Source organism: Euphorbia lathyris, chromosome 2, assembly GCF_963576675.1.
Source record: "Euphorbia lathyris chromosome 2, ddEupLath1.1, whole genome shotgun sequence".
NCBI classification, from domain to species: Eukaryota; Viridiplantae; Streptophyta; class Magnoliopsida; order Malpighiales; family Euphorbiaceae; genus Euphorbia; species Euphorbia lathyris.
The window spans coordinates 8,471,670-8,489,698 of NC_088911.1; the positions used below are offsets into that span (position 1 = coordinate 8,471,670).

The following is an 18,029-nucleotide window of genomic DNA, read 5'->3' on the forward strand; positions in this document are numbered from 1 at the left end:
TCTAAATTTTTTATTTTATCTTATTAAAAACATATAGAGAATTAATGTTTATATACAATCTTGAATTTGAATATATTATTTGCTTTAATTTAAATAATTTTAAACTCATAGTGGTAAATTAAACAGCTTTGGATTTAAATAAAAGAACTCATAAAAAAAAGTTTTGGATTCAAATAAGAGAACTCATACAAACAAAAGGGTCAAATACATGAATATCATAATTAAGTACAAAATTACAACTAAGTCATATCATCAAACATAATTCTTAATATGTCATTATTCTCTATATATTATGATTTTACACCATAATTTAAGAAATCTAGACTCCAATTCATAAATCATAAACCCTAGAAAATATATTCTAGACTTTTAATTTATAAATTTTAATCCTTAAAATATATTAAAAGTACTTCTTTTACTAGTTTGACATAATAAAAAATTATAGCTTCATGTAATTGTAAATAGTTTTTAAAGGATGAATTTCGGTGTAATTTTCCCAAAACAAAATTCTTATCTGAACCCAAAGGCCGAGATAAAAGGTCCCAACACATTTTAATGATTGCTAATTAAAATGATACCATTTCACAAACATTATAATTAAAATGAGTAAATTAAATTGGTATCATTTTATAAATATTATAATTAAAATGGTGGTTTGTACGTTGGAATTAAATTAATACTTTTCTTAAAAACCTCAAGGCCACTTTGTTATAAAAAAAAATGACCCTAATAATAATGGCATTGATTGACCTTCTAAACTTACATGATATTTCGTCCCCAACTTACTTAAAATAACATACTGGCTATCTAAATTTGTTTAAAGTGACCTATTGGTCTTCCGAAATTGCTTACAGTGATCCATTTTCACCAGAACTTGTTTCAAGGGATATACATTGCAATTTGTCTAAATCTCTACAAAAATTCAAAATTTAAAAAATAAAAACCTAATTTTAATTATAAGTCTTTAAAACAAAACTAAATTGTTTTTATAGATTTAAGGACTTAATCATGAAACTTTAAGTAAGTTCAAAAAGCTAACAAGACACCATATAAGTTTAAGGATCAATTAAACTTTTTGAACAAATTCATAAGACAACTAATATATTAATCCAATATAAAGCATAGCCAGACCATTCTACCCATGCAACATTTTTGAGTTTGAAGGTGCAATTTTACTAAACTGCCTCTGTCGCATCAAATTCTCTTTCATAACGTTGCAGCAGAGATCATTATGGTAATGATAATAACTGAACCAAACAGACTCTAAATCTACGTCGAATTCATTTTCCGAACCAGAAGATCTTCCCTCCATTATAATTATCAAACCTTACATCTCATTCTGTTAAATTCTCATCAGAAAATGACCCAGAATTCAAACCCAACACAAAATTTAAAAACAAACTCCAACTTCCTTCCTCTACCATTATCATGGCCTAGAAAACTTCCCTGTGATAATTGCCATAAAAATACAGTAAAGTTCCTGAAAAATTGGAATCAGAAAATTTCTACTCAACATGAATATAATCTCACTCATAGACTTCCCTGTAATTGCTCCACAAGTGTTTCATTCTCATTTATATCGTCGCTCCGGTCTTCCTCACCTGACACTTCATTGCTCGTGGGAGATAGTCCGATTAACGATGCATAATTTTCATCCCGAAGCAATCCTGAGTCCCTAAACAAACCCTCTAAAACTCGCCTATTACCCGTGTCACCTTCTTCGTCACACAGTTCGAAGAAGGACGATACAATGACAGGCTTCGGCTTCCAACTTCTCGACCCTTCTGCAACGAAAGCTTCCTTGAAGCTAGACACAGCTTCGGATATTCTCTTATCGCGGATATGCCCATCCGTGAGAATCTCCCATGTACTTGCATTCGGCTTTCCTCCCGATTCCACCATTTGTTTGAAGACCACGTCGGCTTTACCCGAATTTCCTTGCCTAACATACCAACCCATCAACAAATTCCCTATTCTTGGGTCATAAGATACCTTAACCGCGAGCCATTCCTCGTAAATCTTTTCAGCTCCTCCGATATCATCCATTCGAATTAGAGACGAGATTATAGCATGATATCCCAAATTCGGAATACTAGGGAAGATCGATTTGTAAACGTTCCACACGCGGTGAACCTCTTCTTTGTTACCAACATTACCATATAGACTTAAAAGATAATGGTAAGGTATCCGATCGCGGCCGGTGATTCTACTCTCAACCCTCCTCAGGCAATCTTCAGCTTTTTCTAACTGTCCCATCTTAATATACATTGTAGCCATCGTGCTAAACGTTGTCCAGTTCGGAATACTAGAGGTATCGGCTTTCATTAGCTCGAAAACCTCCTCCATTCTGTCTTCGGATCCCTGCGAACCACGAGATGATAACCAGATATTGTAGGAATATATATCAAGTTGTATTTTCTTTTCCCGCATCTCCGAAACCATTGTTTCGACTTTTTCGTACTCCTTAAGGTTCATATATAGAGTCATCATCACATTGAAAGGAAGAGCATGTGTTGCATAGTTTTTAAGTCTCATTTTTTCAATCAAAGATTCAGCCTTTTCTCGCATATTTGCTCTCACATAAGCATTCAGCAAAGCACCGTATATTCTCCGGTCTTTTACCTTATCCGTAACTTTTTCGAAGAAGTCTTCTGCACTTGAAACTCCACGAACTTTTGAAATAAGATCTAATTGAATTGCAGCATCACTCGCAGTTAATTTGAACCTCTCTTCTCTGCTGTTCATCCAATCATATACCTAGAAGATTTTGTAATCATTCCATCACTTTGATCATTCACTAAACCCCAAGTAAAATGAAGAATTATAGATTGAACCAATCAAACAGGACTACGTGTGGCAATTGTGTAAATGGATCGTGTTCATGTCGTGTCAATTATCAGATTAGAGTTTGATCAGATATTAATATGAATTGGGCCTTTAACTATTAGCTTAAGCTTTTAGTTCAATTGGTTCCACTTCAAGTGACTGAGGAGTCGATTCATAACAACCTCATCTGTTGATTAAATTCCAGCACATGGTAATATGGGTCTGTGTTGTGCACACTTCAAGTCCAGTGGTCATTTGTGTGTGGTTATCACATATGTGTGCGTGGTATGTCAGATATTAATATGAATTGAGCGTTTAACTACTAGATTAAGTTTTTAGTTCAATGAGTTACTCTACCCAACCCCAAAAGTTGCATGTCATGATTGTGTAAACCCAATCGGATTAGTGTCTTTTTAGTGTCGTATTCGCAGATCATATGTAATTTTACTACCTCTGTTTGTGGTAACATTTAGAATTGTAGGAAGATATAGAGTACTTCTAAACCCCAAAGTCTAACAAAATTCAATAGGAAAATGGATAGATTGAACCCATCAAATAGGACTAGGAATGGCAATTTGTCTAAGTGGATCGTGTTCTTGCTGTGAGTTGAGCTAACCCAACCACAAAAGTCTGGTGTCATGATTGTGCGAACCCAATCGGATCAGTCGTTACTACCTCTATTAGTGGTAATATTTAGAATTATAGGAGTATATGGTAATACTCCTAAACCCCAAGTCTAACAAAATTCAATAAGAAAATGAATAGATTGAACCAATCAAATAGGACTAGGATTGGCAATTCGTCTAAGTGGATCTTGTTATGTCAATTATTTCAGTGTCAAATGAGTTAACCTTAATCCAATCCTAAAAGTTCTGTGACATAGTCGTGTAAACCCAATCGGGTTTAAATCATTCATGTCCTATTCGTGGATCATAGCTAATTTTATATCCTCTCATTTTTTATGTCAGCTACTATGTTGCACAGATGCTTTTCTTCATTAGCGTTTTTCGTGCCTCACTTTTCATGACCGTTTCCTAGCTATATTTTTTTAGAAATAACATTTTCCAGAATCCGTTTCAGATTTCCTGCAACATAGGTCACCTATTAATCTTAATAGGAGTGATAAAATTACAGTTATCATTCGCGAACACAACTCGATCCTTCTATATATTTAGCCCGATTTTTGTCACGGTTGTAATACGAAATTTATTGAATTCGTTATTGTAGACTCATTTTACACTAACCCGATAATTCATCCAACACATCCATTTACACGAATTCTGTAACGACCCGGTCTGGAGAGGGTGGCGCCGGGGTAAGAGGGCCTGAGCAAGGAGCGGCCCTAAGGAATGACGATGGGAGCAGGAATGAACTGAATCCCACATCGGAAATGAGTGGGGCTTATTAGTAAGATGTGAATCCAATCATGTAGATATTGTCCGCTCTGGCCCAATTCCAACACATTGGGCCTCGCGGCTTTAAAACGCGTGTTCATTCCTGCCCCCATCGACATCCCTTAGGGCCGCTCCTTGCTCAGACCTTCTTACCCCGGCGCCACCCTCTCCCGACCGGGTCGTTACAAATTCACACTCCTAGATTGAACCTATGAAACAGGACTCTCACATATATCAATTAAAAAATCAATCCATACTTATTCTGAAATGAAGATTGGGCGAAACTAAAATCAAAATCCCTAATAATCAATAAAACCATTATTTAACAATTTACCTCGAGAGCATATTTGTGCCGCTTGAACTTCCTCAATTCCTTAACAACCCTACAGAGCTCCCACTTAGTGAGCTTCTTCCCGCTTTTCTCCATCTCATTCAACACTTTTCCAGCGCCGAGTTCGGGGTTCTCCATCAATGAAATTTTCTTATAAATAGAATTCCACTTGATCATCGGTCTTCTCTCATAATCCATAGCTCCATAGCTGTGGACTTGCGATATTGAGCAAGTTATAGGGAGTTTATTGTAATTAAGTGTTTTGCGAAGGGTGAAATGAGGATTTCTCCATGGGAGAGATGGAGAGTAGGAGATCGTAGATGAGAGCGCAGCTTTTTGGTGGTATAGAGAAGGTTGGAGAAGCATTTTTTAGCTGAAGAGTAGAGTGTGAAGCGCAAAGTAGTGAGGTTTTTGGTTTTTGGTTTCTGAGTCTGAGCTTCCATTGGGTTTTGAAGATAAAGCTTCGAATTTACAGAAAGGTAGCGGTTCAATACGACATGTCGTTTGATACTTGGATTATGAAATGATGCAACCGTTGGCCGTTTAGAACCCTAATTAAAAATATACTAGTCCTGTCGTTTCACTCAATTTAGTATGTATAAATAGGAAAACGACATTTGGATCATCATGGGTAGGGGTGAAAAAATTCGGGATAACCGAACCCATAAAGAAAATTAAGTTTAAAAAATTATCTACATGTTTCAAAAAGAAAATAAAAATTATCTACAATTAAGAAATAATTTAAATTATATCAAATTAAATAAATTATTATTTTTAATATATTTTAAGAACTATGTTTTATAAATTAGGGATTTCGTTTTTTTAGAGTTTAGGATTTATAAATTAGAGTATAAAAGTATAATTTACTTGTGATATATAAAAAAAGCGACAAATTAAAAATTAATTTTAATAATATAATTTAATTGTAATTTTATAACGAATTATGATTTTCATGTAAAAAGTAAAAAAAAAAAATTGATTTGGTTATTTTTACATTTAATTCATTTTAATTTTCGTATTAGAGAAAAATGATTATTGGTTCACTATTTATTAAAAAAGTTTTCAATTATACATAATTTTTCGATGTTTATCTACTTACAAAAATAAGTCAATGGAAAATTTTAGAAGTATGAACAGAAAAATTATAAAGAAAGTGAGAAAAATGTTTTACCCTCTTAAAACATTTGTGACTACAAATTGAAGTTGTGATAATACGCTGAATATTGTGTCACCCCTCTGAATTTGTCATATTTTGTCATTTAGCCCTCTACTTAGTGGCCAACCTATCGCCCCCTCATCACTCAACAAATGTAACACTCTATGCCACTTTACTGGTTTACATGACATTGATTAGTCTTATTAACTCATCTCGTGCATCATATTAGCTCCCCAACTCACCAAATGTAACACTTCACATCCTTTAAGTTTTTATGTCTGTTTTAAAGTAATGAATGAAAGATTCACATCAGGATGTATGTATATTGAAATGGATGCAGAAAATGTTTTGGGAAGTGTACTCAATATAATATAAGTACAAAAAGGGCCAAATATATGACAATGTATTAAGCCTAGCGGCGAGGTTCGAACGAAAGAACCGTTTATCGATCAAGGCAGAATATCGCGCAATATTTATATTATTTATAAGGTTAATTATAAATAGATGTTTTATGGTTTTACGGATTTGAAGATGAATACCTGTGATATTTTTGTTACAAAAACAACCAAAATTTTGATTTTTTATTGCCTTTGTCAAGTTTGATCAATAATGATATCAAAATGAAAAATTTCAAGAATTAAAGTTGTTTAGTACTACTTCCGTCCCATAATATAAGTCATTCTAGAGATTTTCACACAAATTAAGAAATACAATTAATGTAGAGCCTAATTAATAAATTTACATTGGTTAACTTAAAAAAAAAATCTCTCTTATGTCAGTGACGGATCCAGGATTTGAGGGGGGGGGGGGGTCAAAACTCTGTGTAAAATTTTTTTAGACTAATGTTTGTAGCCAAGAGAAAAAATACCCCTAACCTTTTGGGTCAGAACCAATTTTACCCTTAACGTCTAAAATGGTGCAATTTCACCCCTAACGTTGATAAATTGGATCAATTTCAGAACACTATTATAACATACAGTCATTTTTTTTCTTTATTTTGCACCAATTGCATATCAATCTGTTCTAAAAAAAATATATAATGTTTTTTGTAATTTAATAATAAAATTTGAGATTAATATTTATAAATTCGGTGAATTTTTTGAAATTTTTTTGTCTAATTCGTACAAAAGACAATATATTTTTAATATTTTTTTCACATCCCAACATATATTTGTGATTTGTTACTGATAAAATAACGCATGTGTGAAGCGTATATGACAAGATTCATGACCGAGAAGACAGTTTGATGAATTATTTCTCAAATTGACCCAATTTATCAACGTTAGAGATAAAACTGCTCTTGGCTTCCAATATTAGGGATAAAATTGCACTATTTTAGACGTTAGGCGGAACGAACAGACTTCTTGAGGATGCTAAAACAATTCCTTCCAAGGACGGAACCCAACCGATATTGTTGGACTAGGCTCTAATGTGAATTTTTCATAATGAGACCAAATTTTTTTTAAGTCTTCTTTGAGTCTCTCAAAAGATATAGAAAATGTCAAAAGTCCACGTGAGAAACTCACAACTTGTTTCAAGTGCTTATATTGAGGTATCCCACTTTTGTAAAAAGATGAAAACCTACATGATGTTTGACCACCACATGCACGCCGCTGGAACGAAAAATATTTTTATCTTCAAAATACGAAATTGAGCAGTAGCCTCTTCTTGAATGTATTTAGAACGATTTTGTACTATACAATTCATAATTGAATTCCTAATTGGGTTGTTTCATTCTGGAGGAGATCGACTTCTAAACTGCTTGCGCACTTCAAAGGGAGTATCGAGAATACCTTAGAGAGACCTTATCTGCGACTCATCACAGAAACTTATATTTGACAAATCCATTCTCTTCGATTATTGTGCAATGACAATTTTAAGACAGTCTTTGCTGCCATAGTTATCGAACAAACCAATAAGGTGATTGATATCAACAAACTGTTTGGGTTCGAGGAGACTCACTTTGGAAACAGAATATGATTTTCTACCTCACTATAAAGTAGATTGCATCTGTTCTTACCTGTGAAATACCTGTTATTCCCAAAACTGCCACTCAAGCACAAATGCGTGCTCCAAAAAAAATGGGTAGAGACTACTTTTCTCCGCAAAAATTACATCCCATATAATTTTGTAGCATAATAGGTCGAGACTGCTTTTCTCTACAAAAATTACAGGTAAATTACATACGTGATGTACAACTTTTGTCATCTTGTATAACTTTCAATTTTGCACACAAAACTATACAACCGGTCAGCATGAAGTCAACGTGCCACGTCAGCCATTTGACCGTTTTAAAAGTCAAAAATTGACTCAGTTAATATGAAATTATTTTTATACCCTTTATCATCTGAGTGGTCTTTAACCAATTTTTACGTACCAATGTAAAACTTCTCAAAATAGATTTGGACTACAAAAGTAAGATTCAATAGTTTTGAGCAAACTCAGGGAAATTTATCGCCTATTAAATACAAACCCAAACCATCTGGACCTTAATTTGTCGGAAAAGGGGGCCGGAACCATTCATAGTAGAGGTAGTTTCAACAGCAGAAGGAGCCGAAAACCATGCATTAGTAGGGATGGTTCCAACGGCGGAAAGGTCTGACCCCTCCAGATCCCCTCTGTCTCCGCCCCTACTCATGGTCTCACAAGGAATTTTATAAAATGTAGGTTGCTTGCTAGCATTTGCATTAACTTAGCAATTTTTCTGAGCAGATCAGATTCGAACCGAGAATGTTCCACTCTTTACCACCATTAAATTAGATGAAAAGAGAAACTTACACTAAGGTTCATGTATATATTAGAAACAATAAATAAAACAACTTATCGGATTGAAAGGCGGTGCCATGAACGAGCCACTACCTTGAAAGTGATTTTTGGTAGACCGAAATGCAATCTGAAACAACTCCGTTCGTTCCCTAAGGTTCACACAACATTCTCCAAATCCTTACACTCAAAGCTGAAAACAATGGAAGAACAGCAGAGTAAAAAACTCAAATAACAGGACCAACTTTGTATAATAAAATCTGTGTTAACGAAAATTAATGAGGAAGCCTTTAAAAGTTTGAAAACTGATTTAAATAAACAGTGATTTATTTTCCAAAAAATCAACACGATTCAAACTAAGGTTGTAAAAAACGCTAGCTGCTAGTCGGACGGATAAGACCATCGGATTTAGTCGGAGATTAATCTAATTTGTATTTTTTAAATTTTTTTTATCCATTAATAAACAAATTGTATATAAATTCAATTAAATATGTATTATACTATCTAAAAATAATAATATAAAATGATTTAATACAGAAAAACACGTATGTATATATATATATATATATATATATATATACAAATATGCAAACATCACCATTTCAACAACAATATCATTGAAACAACTTAAATAAATAAAATATAATATTCACAAGTAATATAATTTACCAAAAACTATAAAACAATGTCCTTGAAGTTTTAAACCATATCATAAAAAAAACAAGTAGAAAATTAAACCAAAATATCCAAAAATAACAAACAGAATTCACGAATAACCATGCAACAATATCCAAAGCGAATTATAATAAAGCAAATAATAATAATAATAAATGCTTTTATTCATCGTCACTTAGGCAGCACTTATGCGGCTAAAAATCGCCTAGGGGGCCAAATCGGAGAAAATTAGGAGGGATTCTCGATTTCAAGAGCCTAGGCGGGCTTCTTTTTTAAGACTGATTCAAACATAAATAAGGCCTATCTCAAAATAAACCTTTATACAAACTTATAATTTTCCAATGTTGGACAAAGGCACTGTTAAGGCCACAACTAGCATTTCATTCTTCCAACAGTCTATGCTTCAGTTTAACTTCAAAAACTCGGGAACTTTAGCTTACCATTAAAATATTCAAGAGCATCCTGGCCAATTTAGTTGCATGATTTCCCCGATTCTTGTATTTCCGTGGGTATATACCTTGGGCGTTTTGACCTGAAGAAAGCACGAAAATCTTCAACTGATCTTTAACTCTAACAAGATTAATGCAAGTAAGGAGAATGTCGTTATTACCAGGATGATGGGTGGAAATCCAAGTTGAAGTTGAGCTCTTGAGAAGCCATTTACAGAGAATAAACACTCATATCCATCAACAGCAGAGTGCTCACTGTTAATAGACAAAAGGAAATAAGAGCAAACGAATAAGATCAGTCATATTCGAAGAATATAAGTGACTGATCGTTTATTCAGTCTCTTTCTTCTCAAACATCTAACCAGAAACCAAACTTCCACTTTAGAAACCGTCAAATATTAATATGAATTGAGCATTTAATTATAAGCTTAACTTTTTAGTTCAATTGGCTCCCCGAACTTTCAAAGTGTTCCAATATCCTTCAACTTGCTTAAAATGTCCCGATAGCCGCCTCAGCTTGCTTAAAGTGTAATCAATTAATCACTCGGTTACAAAAAAAAACAAAGTAAGCTGCATGCATGCAACAGATCTTCTACAAGCAACTTACTTTTTTGCAACCTAGTGATTAATTGAATACATTTTAAGCAAGTTGAGGGGATATCAGGACATTTTAAGCAAGTTGAAAGGGCAATTGGAACACTTTGAAAGGTCAGGCGCCAATCAAGCTTTTTAGACAAGTTCAGTTCGGGGCCAATCAAGCTTTTTGGACAAGTTCAGTGGGCAAATGATGTATTACGCCTATATATTCATATACAAGTAGCATAATAGAGGGGAAAAAGAGATTTTTTCATTTTGAAAGCTGGTAGAAAATGATCTAGAGAATATGAGGGATTTACTGAATACATGATTAGGATTGATCCACTTTTGAAAACACATTACATCTTAGGGAAACGAGTTTCCTATTTTTTTTTAATTACAACATCATGATCCAAAATGTTTTATATAAGTTTCCAAGAGTTTCGATTCCCAAAATGTTTAGGGAATGTGAAATGCTTTAAGTTCAAAATTTCCGTGCAACATAGATTGCTATTTATGAACAGAACAAAACGATGGCAAACGCACCTGATAAGGTATGTAAAATTTCTGTGACGGAATTCATCCAGTGCAATCCCTTCTTCTTTAGAATACCTTAACCATATAAAACATTAAATTAACTCTATAAATAAAGAAAACTTGCATAAGGTAATGATTACAGCATGTCAATATTGAGAGAGTCCATGAAATGATTATGCCAATAAAATTTAGTATACCTCCATGGATAATCGTTTTCACAGAACCGAGATATACCGTTCATGGCTGAAAAGGTGTCAATATGAACCCACCAGGTATCCTTATTATCAAGAGGGCCTGCCATAACGTTCAAAATTCAGTTTTTGTAAGCCAACAAACTTTAGAACTCAAGGACTTCAATAAGGACAGAAGAGAAACAGAGAATGGAGATGTTAACAGTAGCTCCCTTGTAATTATTTTGTTAATCAAACTGTTAACTTGTAGAAAATCAACATTGACAGGAAGATAGTTGATGACTTCCAAAGCAAAATAAATCAAGAACAAAATAGACCGATAACATACATGATACATCTATGGCTTTTGAACTATAGCCCTACTAACATTATGGTCTCTAAACTTTATTTCGCGATATAGAAGTCCTTGAATTTTACATTATTGTAAAGTTAACATCCGAATCAAAGAAAAGTTGTTTAAAAAATTAAGGAAATGATGATCTGGACAAATTTGACTACATCTTTAACTCTCTTATTTTTTAGAGAAAAGAACAAAAATAAACAATGTGGTTTGGCCGATTTGCAAAAACATTCCCATGGTTCAAAAGTTTGGAAATAGGGGTATGTGCTTTGTGCAGTTTACAAACTCCATCGTTCCGTCAAAAATTGTTGTCGTGCTATTTACTCCAAAAGGGAGCTATTTGGAGCAATTAAAAAGACTTACTTTGCAAATTAGCTCATATATAAAGTCTGACTTTGCAAATTAACTAGACCACAAGAATTGTTTGACTGAAAATTTGACTCACAAATCTTTTAACCTTTGTTTGCAAACTTTTAAACCACGAGACTTTCTCTGCATATTTAATTATAGTCGACTACGTATTTCTAGGTCATCATTTAGTTAATCATTTAGCAGATTTTCTTTGATTTGGACTTTAATGTTACAATAATGTAAAGTTCTAGGACTTTTTATGTCACAAAATAAAATTTATAGGTCATTATGTTAGTAGCGGTATAGTTAAGGGGCCGTGGATGTATTTTACCCCAAAATCGACCTGACAATTTAAGCTCAACCTGGTAAAAGAGAACTCAGTTATCACAAACCTGAAAAACAACTTAATCAAAGCATGCATACATGTGTGGAGGCATGCTGTGCTCAAATATGCATAAGTGACAGAGATAGAGGTACTCACCCATCCTATGTAAAGCTTTTAATGCATGACCGCTAGTATAATTGTCATATGATGCCAAGAAAGTCACTGAAGTGCATCCTAAACTATAAAAGATCAATAGTTACATAAGGGGGCAAAACATAATTTTTTCTTAACAGACAAAAAGACGAACTATCTAACCTGACCAAAAGTAATCCCACCATAATTAAATTGAGGAATTTCCATGAATTCTTCTTCCTATTGTTATATCTGCAACAAGTGAGGGTGAGAAAATGAAATTAAATCAATTATTATGATAGCACAAAAATAGCTTCAAACCTATAAAGTAATTTCTAAAAGAAAAGGATGAAAGAAGGTAGAAGAAAGATACATTCTGTTTGCTGCAACTGCAGCAGATAAGTTAAACATTGGAACTGAACTAATAATAAATCGAAGTTCCTGCACAATTTAAAATCAAGTTAGTACATGTTATACTAAATAGGCTTAACTAACTAGGCAGCTGAAATTCAGATTTCACAAGACATACTTTGTGTGGAAGCTTAGAGTAAAGAGTAGTGAAGGAGAAAACTGGAAGAACAAAGAACAAAACCCTCCTATCAAGCAAGACTCCCAACTGCAATGAGAAATAATCACGTTCAGAAGAAGGACATGGGGAACAACAGACTTATAGTGCAAGACAATTATCAAACAACCCAGAAATAACCTTTTTTTTACTTATCCATGGAAAGAATTAACACTAAAGTAAAACTGCACATTATGTACGAAATAGCACAATCTTATATATAACCGTTGAGGCCAGCCATAGCCCAGGGACGAGCATTGCATAACCATCTTGATTGCAATCAAATAAGTCATGAGCAACTTGCTCAATAAAATTTAAACAGCATACTTTAAATGCATAAAATAAATCATTAAGTAGGTTACTGAAATAACATGTCATATTACCACCCTTTTGATTCTTACCACAAAGAGAGGGTATGCAGCAAGCAATGTGCGAGGGAGAGCTGAAGTGAAATACCAAAAAAATTGATGTGTCTAAAGATAAAGAAACAATTGTCAAGGAAGTTATGCACAAAATTCAGATTAGGATAAAGTAGATGACAAAATAATTCAAATGGTCAGGGGAACATCTATAAAATATAATGAATTTATAAATACAAATGACTGACACAAAAAACACAAGGCTCAACAACAACCCAAACAGATTAGTTAAACAATTAAAGTAAAATGGAGGCAATGAAGGACATAGATTATAGCTATATGTTGCGTAACCTCCCAAAACCTGTGAGAAACAAAAACTCCATTAACAAATCAGATCATATTAACTGATTTGCGGAGCTTCAGATCAAACAAATTATGGGAAACATAGAAGTAACCTCATGGCATAAAGCATTATGTCAGTGAAACAGAGTGGTGTAGCATTGCAAACAATATACAGAGCTGTGCTAACTATTAACCATGCATATTATGGCCAGTTGGTCCTGCGTTGGGTAACATACTAAAGTGCAACGTTATTAAATAAACAAGAAACAATCAAGTGAAATGCTCTAGCGAAAGAGGATACACCCCATTCGGAACTGCGGTTTAGTACAGAGTTGAACCAAAGAACTTCAAATTCCGGCCACACCAACTTCTTCCACATTATCGAATCAACCATCATGGTAAGACCTGTGCTGAGCAGGATTTTGTAAGAAGATCATATTCAAAAATTCCGCTGATTGAAGAACATAACATGGACAAAATCATGTACTGTTGTACCTATGGAAAGCAGAGCCACTCCAGTGCAGTATTTAATTGCTTCCCACAATGAAATAGATTTAGTCTGGCATCAATAAACTGCAATTCTTATTAAGAGGCATCAAACGTGTACCAAGTTGTCAAAAGAGCATATTAAGGCGTCTAGATGCAACATATATAAAGGATACCATCAGGCATAAAGCACAGTCTAGGGATTGCCTCATTCCTAATGACACAAAATAGAAAAACTATTACTGGAGGACTCGCTGAGTTTTATGTAATTCTTTATTGTTCTGGAGGTAGAGTGATGTACACATATCTAGATAATGTCATGCAGCACAGATAAGTAATCCATGTCATCTTTAACAGCCCTTCACATCAGAATAAACAAATTTGTAGGATTGGAAAACTAGCTGAGGATGCTTTATGAGATATCCAAGGAGTATTGAATTATATTTACAAATTTCTCCAGTCAAGTTCAGGAATAAAGGTAAAACTGAAAGCTAGCAGTTCTAAACATTCAAGTGGCCTTCTATTGCAAAAAACAAAGTAATTCCAGCTGATTATCCAAATTACTAATACATCTCAATTCTATTATTGCACTATAACCTTGCATCCATATTAGAATATGCTTTCCGTTTGGTTTGCAAGTCATGTCAGTAAAATCAATCCAGAGCTTTTGACAATTCGAATAAAATGCAAATCACAAAAATCGCCTCTCATTTCATGCTTACAGGTAATACTATGAAAGAGAAAAAGATATATTTTCAGATAAAGATTAAGATGATGCATTCTTATAGTGGGCATGCTAAATGACTTCCAGCTTAACACAGGGGCGCTGAAAATAAATGAACAATGACCAATAGCAACTAGGAACATACCAGTAAAAGCTGTAGGGCTAGAGGGCCTAGAAGTAGCAGCATATCACATCTAAAGACGATGGTAGAAAAAACCTGGTCATAAAAAGAAAGCAACAGTGAGAAGATTTTGTGGATGCAAATACGAGATACTTCAATATGCAATTTGTGTTGTTTATATTTTTGCATGAGAAGTTAATTGTATTAGTGGAATGAGAAAAAAATTATAAAGGAAATGAACCATATGCTCTTAGGTTCTATTGAACACAAAACCTTTGTCAAGAATCAATAAAATTACTCTTAATGATCACATGGACTGATCCATGGTAAAGAAGAAACTAGTTAAAGTGAAAGCTTAACACCATGAACAGAATCAGCATGGAGTCATTAGCCACCGAGTATAATTAACATTACAAATTTTATGCATAGCTAAAGAACTATCAAATTAGGTAACTTACTAAACAGTTTAATGCTGCATAAAAATTCCCCCGCAACCAATATCCATACGCCAAGTTAACTGCAACCAATTATAGTGGGAAAAGTTAGCTACAGCTATACAAACAAATGATAGTTAAATTTCCTTGGGGAAAAAAATAGAGCCTAGACGACACTGACTTAAGTTACCACATTAAAGTGGATCATACATTTTAGCATAGACTATAAAACCCAAGGCTTCATCAGGAAAAGCCAAAATCTAAACTAAATTTACTTCAAAGAATTGTTACAAAATGAACACTAATAAAAAAAAAACTGCAAGAAGCAATCACCTACAGCCAAAGCTAGTATATTGGGGAGAGGGCGCGTGCAATAGAAGAGCAGATGAAACTGAATTGCAGTCAATATGACAAAAAAAGATTCCACTTGACGACCAAATTTATTCCTAACCTGTTAAAACATAAGGAGTTTCAAAACCGTCGAAAACATAACATTTTAAAGAAGAAAATAGCAGATCAAGGAAAAATAATCACGTAAATACCTGAATACGGAAGAACCGTAACGTAAACAAAACAATGCTGCCCAATGCCAACCGGACTAGACACCACGAATTAAAAAAAAAATATATGTCAATAAGTTTTTTAAGTTAGAGCAAGCTGAGAAAAAGTTAAACCTGGGTGTTAAATATCACAGGAGAACAGTTTAGTATCAAACCTGCAATAAGCCCGTAAATCTTCGGCAGCCTCAATAAGCTGATAGCTAATATAAATGGAGATGCTAAAATTGACACAAGAAAGGATCCTAAAAAGGAAAAATAGATAGTAGTAAGCTTTCTTGGGACTATATATTTCAAAACGAAAGTGCATCAGAACTGAACATATACAAGAGGAAAATTTACCAATAAAAGTGCGAGGAACAACCCCAGGGAACTCCAAATGATCATACTAATACAGTAAACAAAAATCGAAACCAGCAGAATCAATAAATCAAAATCAAATTGAAACCAAATCAAATAGTCAATCAACTCACATTATCCAATTCGTGCCGGTGGTAAAGAATGTCGTGCATAGCCTAAAAGAAGGGATCAATTAGCTTGAGAGTAAAAATGAACTAGACCTCATGATTCAGCTCTTCCAAATCCTTTACAAACGGAGGATAAACGAAATAGCTCTAAAATTAAAATCCGGAATAGAAAATTGGAGCACCTGAACATTGAAGCTTTCTTCAACTTTGGTATATGGCACCATGAGAACATAGAATGTAGCTATTGATCCCAACATCAAGTCATAGCCTACAACGATCATTCAATTTCCATAAAATTAAGAAAAAAAAAAGCCAGAGCAAAGCGCAGCGCCTCTACATGAAAATAGCATTTTACCGATTTGCCGGAGAATTTGGGAAGGTTCTGAAATTGACGCCATGGTTGAGCTAAAATTACCGGTGAAGAAACTGACTAACTGAGAGCTGGAGCTGCGAGCTTGTAAGGAAATTTTTCGCTTTTGTAATTTGTAGCGGCTGAATGAAAGCCCAAAACCTGAATATCTTAGTGGGCCTATATTTTTCAATATGGGCCTGCTAGGTAATAACTTGGGCCTTCTGCTTCTCTTCATATATTCCTAAGAGAAATTTACATTCGAAAAACTATCTACAATTATATTAAGTTTTAATTTTTAATTATGTCAAACTAATAAAATAATTACTTTTAATCTATTTTAAAAATTTAAGTTTATAAATTAAGAATCTAGGATATATTATCTAGGATTTAGAATTTATGAATTGAAATTTAAATTTTTTAAATTAATATGTAAAAACATATTTTATTTGTTATATATAGAAAATAATGACATATTCAGAATTAAATTTGGTAATATCATTTAGTTGTAATTTTATAGTTAATTATGATATTCATATAACTAACCTAAACTAATTGATAATAAACCCACAAAGCCAAGAAAAGATAAAGGAATTCTAAGCCTTCCTAAAAAAGAAAATAATAATAATAATAAACTAAAACCATATATTTTAAAGGCTTAATAGGTATCCAACTCCCTAAACTTATAATTTTTTTTCACCTGGCCTCCTCAACTTAGGGGACAACCTCTTAACCCCCTCAACTCTCCAAAAACATCACATACAACCCCTTACACCCCTATGTTCGGTCAAAATATTGACCCGTGTAGAAAACAGTTTGACTGTTGATCACACCAATGTCACATGTCATTTTTTATTAAATTTTTCCATTCTGGCATAAGAATTTTGATCGAAATCCATCTCTGGTAGTTGCTCGCCGAGCAAGGGTCTCAATGGAAAAATTTAATAAAAAATGACATGTGACATTGGTGTGGTCAACAGTCAAGCGCATTTTCTACACGGGTCAATATTTTGACCGAACATAAGAGTGTAAGGGGCTGTATGTGATGTTTTTAGAGAGTTGAGGGGGTTGAGAGGTTGTCCCCTAAGTTGAGAGGGCCAGGTGAAAAAAAGTTACAAGTTTAGAAGGTTGGGTGGCTATTAAACCTATTTTGAATAAGAGTGTCAAAATGAGCTTATGTTAATTATATATTATATGATTGACAACAATCAATTATAGGAGGAGACGCGTGGACCAAAAGGTTATCCATTTGAAACATGAATAGGGCTGTTCCTGAGCCAAGGTTTTGAGCGAGATGATAACACTATAACTGACTCCGTTTAGTTCACCGCCTGATCTGAGAAGTGCTAATTCGGTTCGGATAGACTTCATTCAAGAACGCAGCCGCCCCTCTGGTATCAGATTGAGTACTACATCCCACAATAGGTATTCGCTTTTCTTCTTTACCGGTCGTCAAATAGAGAACTACGATTGGCCAAGATAACTCTCAGTGATGGAGGAATTGTCTTTTCTAATGGGCACCGATTCATCCCTTTTACCAGTACCAGAGACTCTTCATATATAAATATTCTATTTTTTT

The 18,029-nt window shown here is 33.9% G+C and overlaps 2 protein-coding genes across 3 annotated transcripts; both read right to left on the reverse strand.

Annotated features, from left to right (window-relative positions):
* Nucleotides 1–1,050: 1,050 nt before the first annotated feature.
* Nucleotides 1,051–4,979, reverse strand: LOC136216509 (pentatricopeptide repeat-containing protein At1g02150). The gene is made up of 2 exons (XM_066003043.1): nt 4,555–4,979; nt 1,051–2,757 (listed from the first exon to the last, which is right to left on the reverse strand). Exons 1-2 carry the CDS (start codon nt 4,915–4,917, stop codon nt 1,531–1,533), a joined length of 1,590 nt encoding a protein of 529 aa, XP_065859115.1. The 5' UTR covers nt 4,918–4,979; the 3' UTR covers nt 1,051–1,530.
* A 3,109-nt stretch (nt 4,980–8,088) lies between these two features.
* LOC136216511 (dol-P-Man:Man(7)GlcNAc(2)-PP-Dol alpha-1,6-mannosyltransferase) lies at nt 8,089–16,562 on the reverse strand. 2 transcript variants are annotated; one of them, XM_066003046.1, is made up of 21 exons: nt 16,457–16,562; nt 16,284–16,369; nt 16,108–16,149; nt 15,977–16,022; nt 15,793–15,879; nt 15,620–15,675; nt 15,411–15,528; nt 15,102–15,160; nt 14,668–14,739; nt 13,808–13,871; nt 13,614–13,717; nt 13,013–13,084; nt 12,576–12,662; nt 12,420–12,487; nt 12,230–12,298; nt 12,071–12,153; nt 10,905–11,001; nt 10,717–10,782; nt 9,756–9,849; nt 9,586–9,677; nt 8,089–8,663 (listed from the first exon to the last, which is right to left on the reverse strand). In XM_066003046.1, exons 1-20 carry the CDS (start codon nt 16,497–16,499, stop codon nt 9,597–9,599), a joined length of 1,494 nt encoding a protein of 497 aa, XP_065859118.1. In that variant the 5' UTR covers nt 16,500–16,562; the 3' UTR covers nt 8,089–8,663; nt 9,586–9,596. The 2 variants fall into 2 exon arrangements, with proteins under 2 accessions (XP_065859118.1, XP_065859117.1); XM_066003045.1 differs by lacking the exon at nt 8,089–8,663 and having other exon boundaries at nt 9,366–9,677.
* Between the last annotated feature and the right edge of the window lie 1,467 nt (nt 16,563–18,029).

Coding starts and splice junctions, on each gene's coding strand:
- LOC136216509 (XM_066003043.1), bottom strand. CDS start 4,917: ATGCTTCTCCAACCTTCTCTATACCACCAAAAAGCTGCGCTCTCATCT. Junction 2,758..4,554: donor GGCACAAATATGCTCTCGAG/GTAAATTGTTAA, acceptor AAAATCTTCTAG/GTATATGATTGGATGAACAG.
- LOC136216511 (XM_066003046.1), bottom strand. CDS start 16,499: ATGGCGTCAATTTCAGAACCTTCCCAAATTCTCCGGCAAATCG. Junction 16,370..16,456: donor CCAAATTCTCCGGCAAATCG/GTAAAATGCTAT, acceptor TGATCGTTGTAG/GCTATGACTTGATGTTGGGA. Junction 12,663..13,012: donor CTGCATACCCTCTCTTTGTG/GTAAGAATCAAA, acceptor TTCTCATTGCAG/TTGGGAGTCTTGCTTGATAG.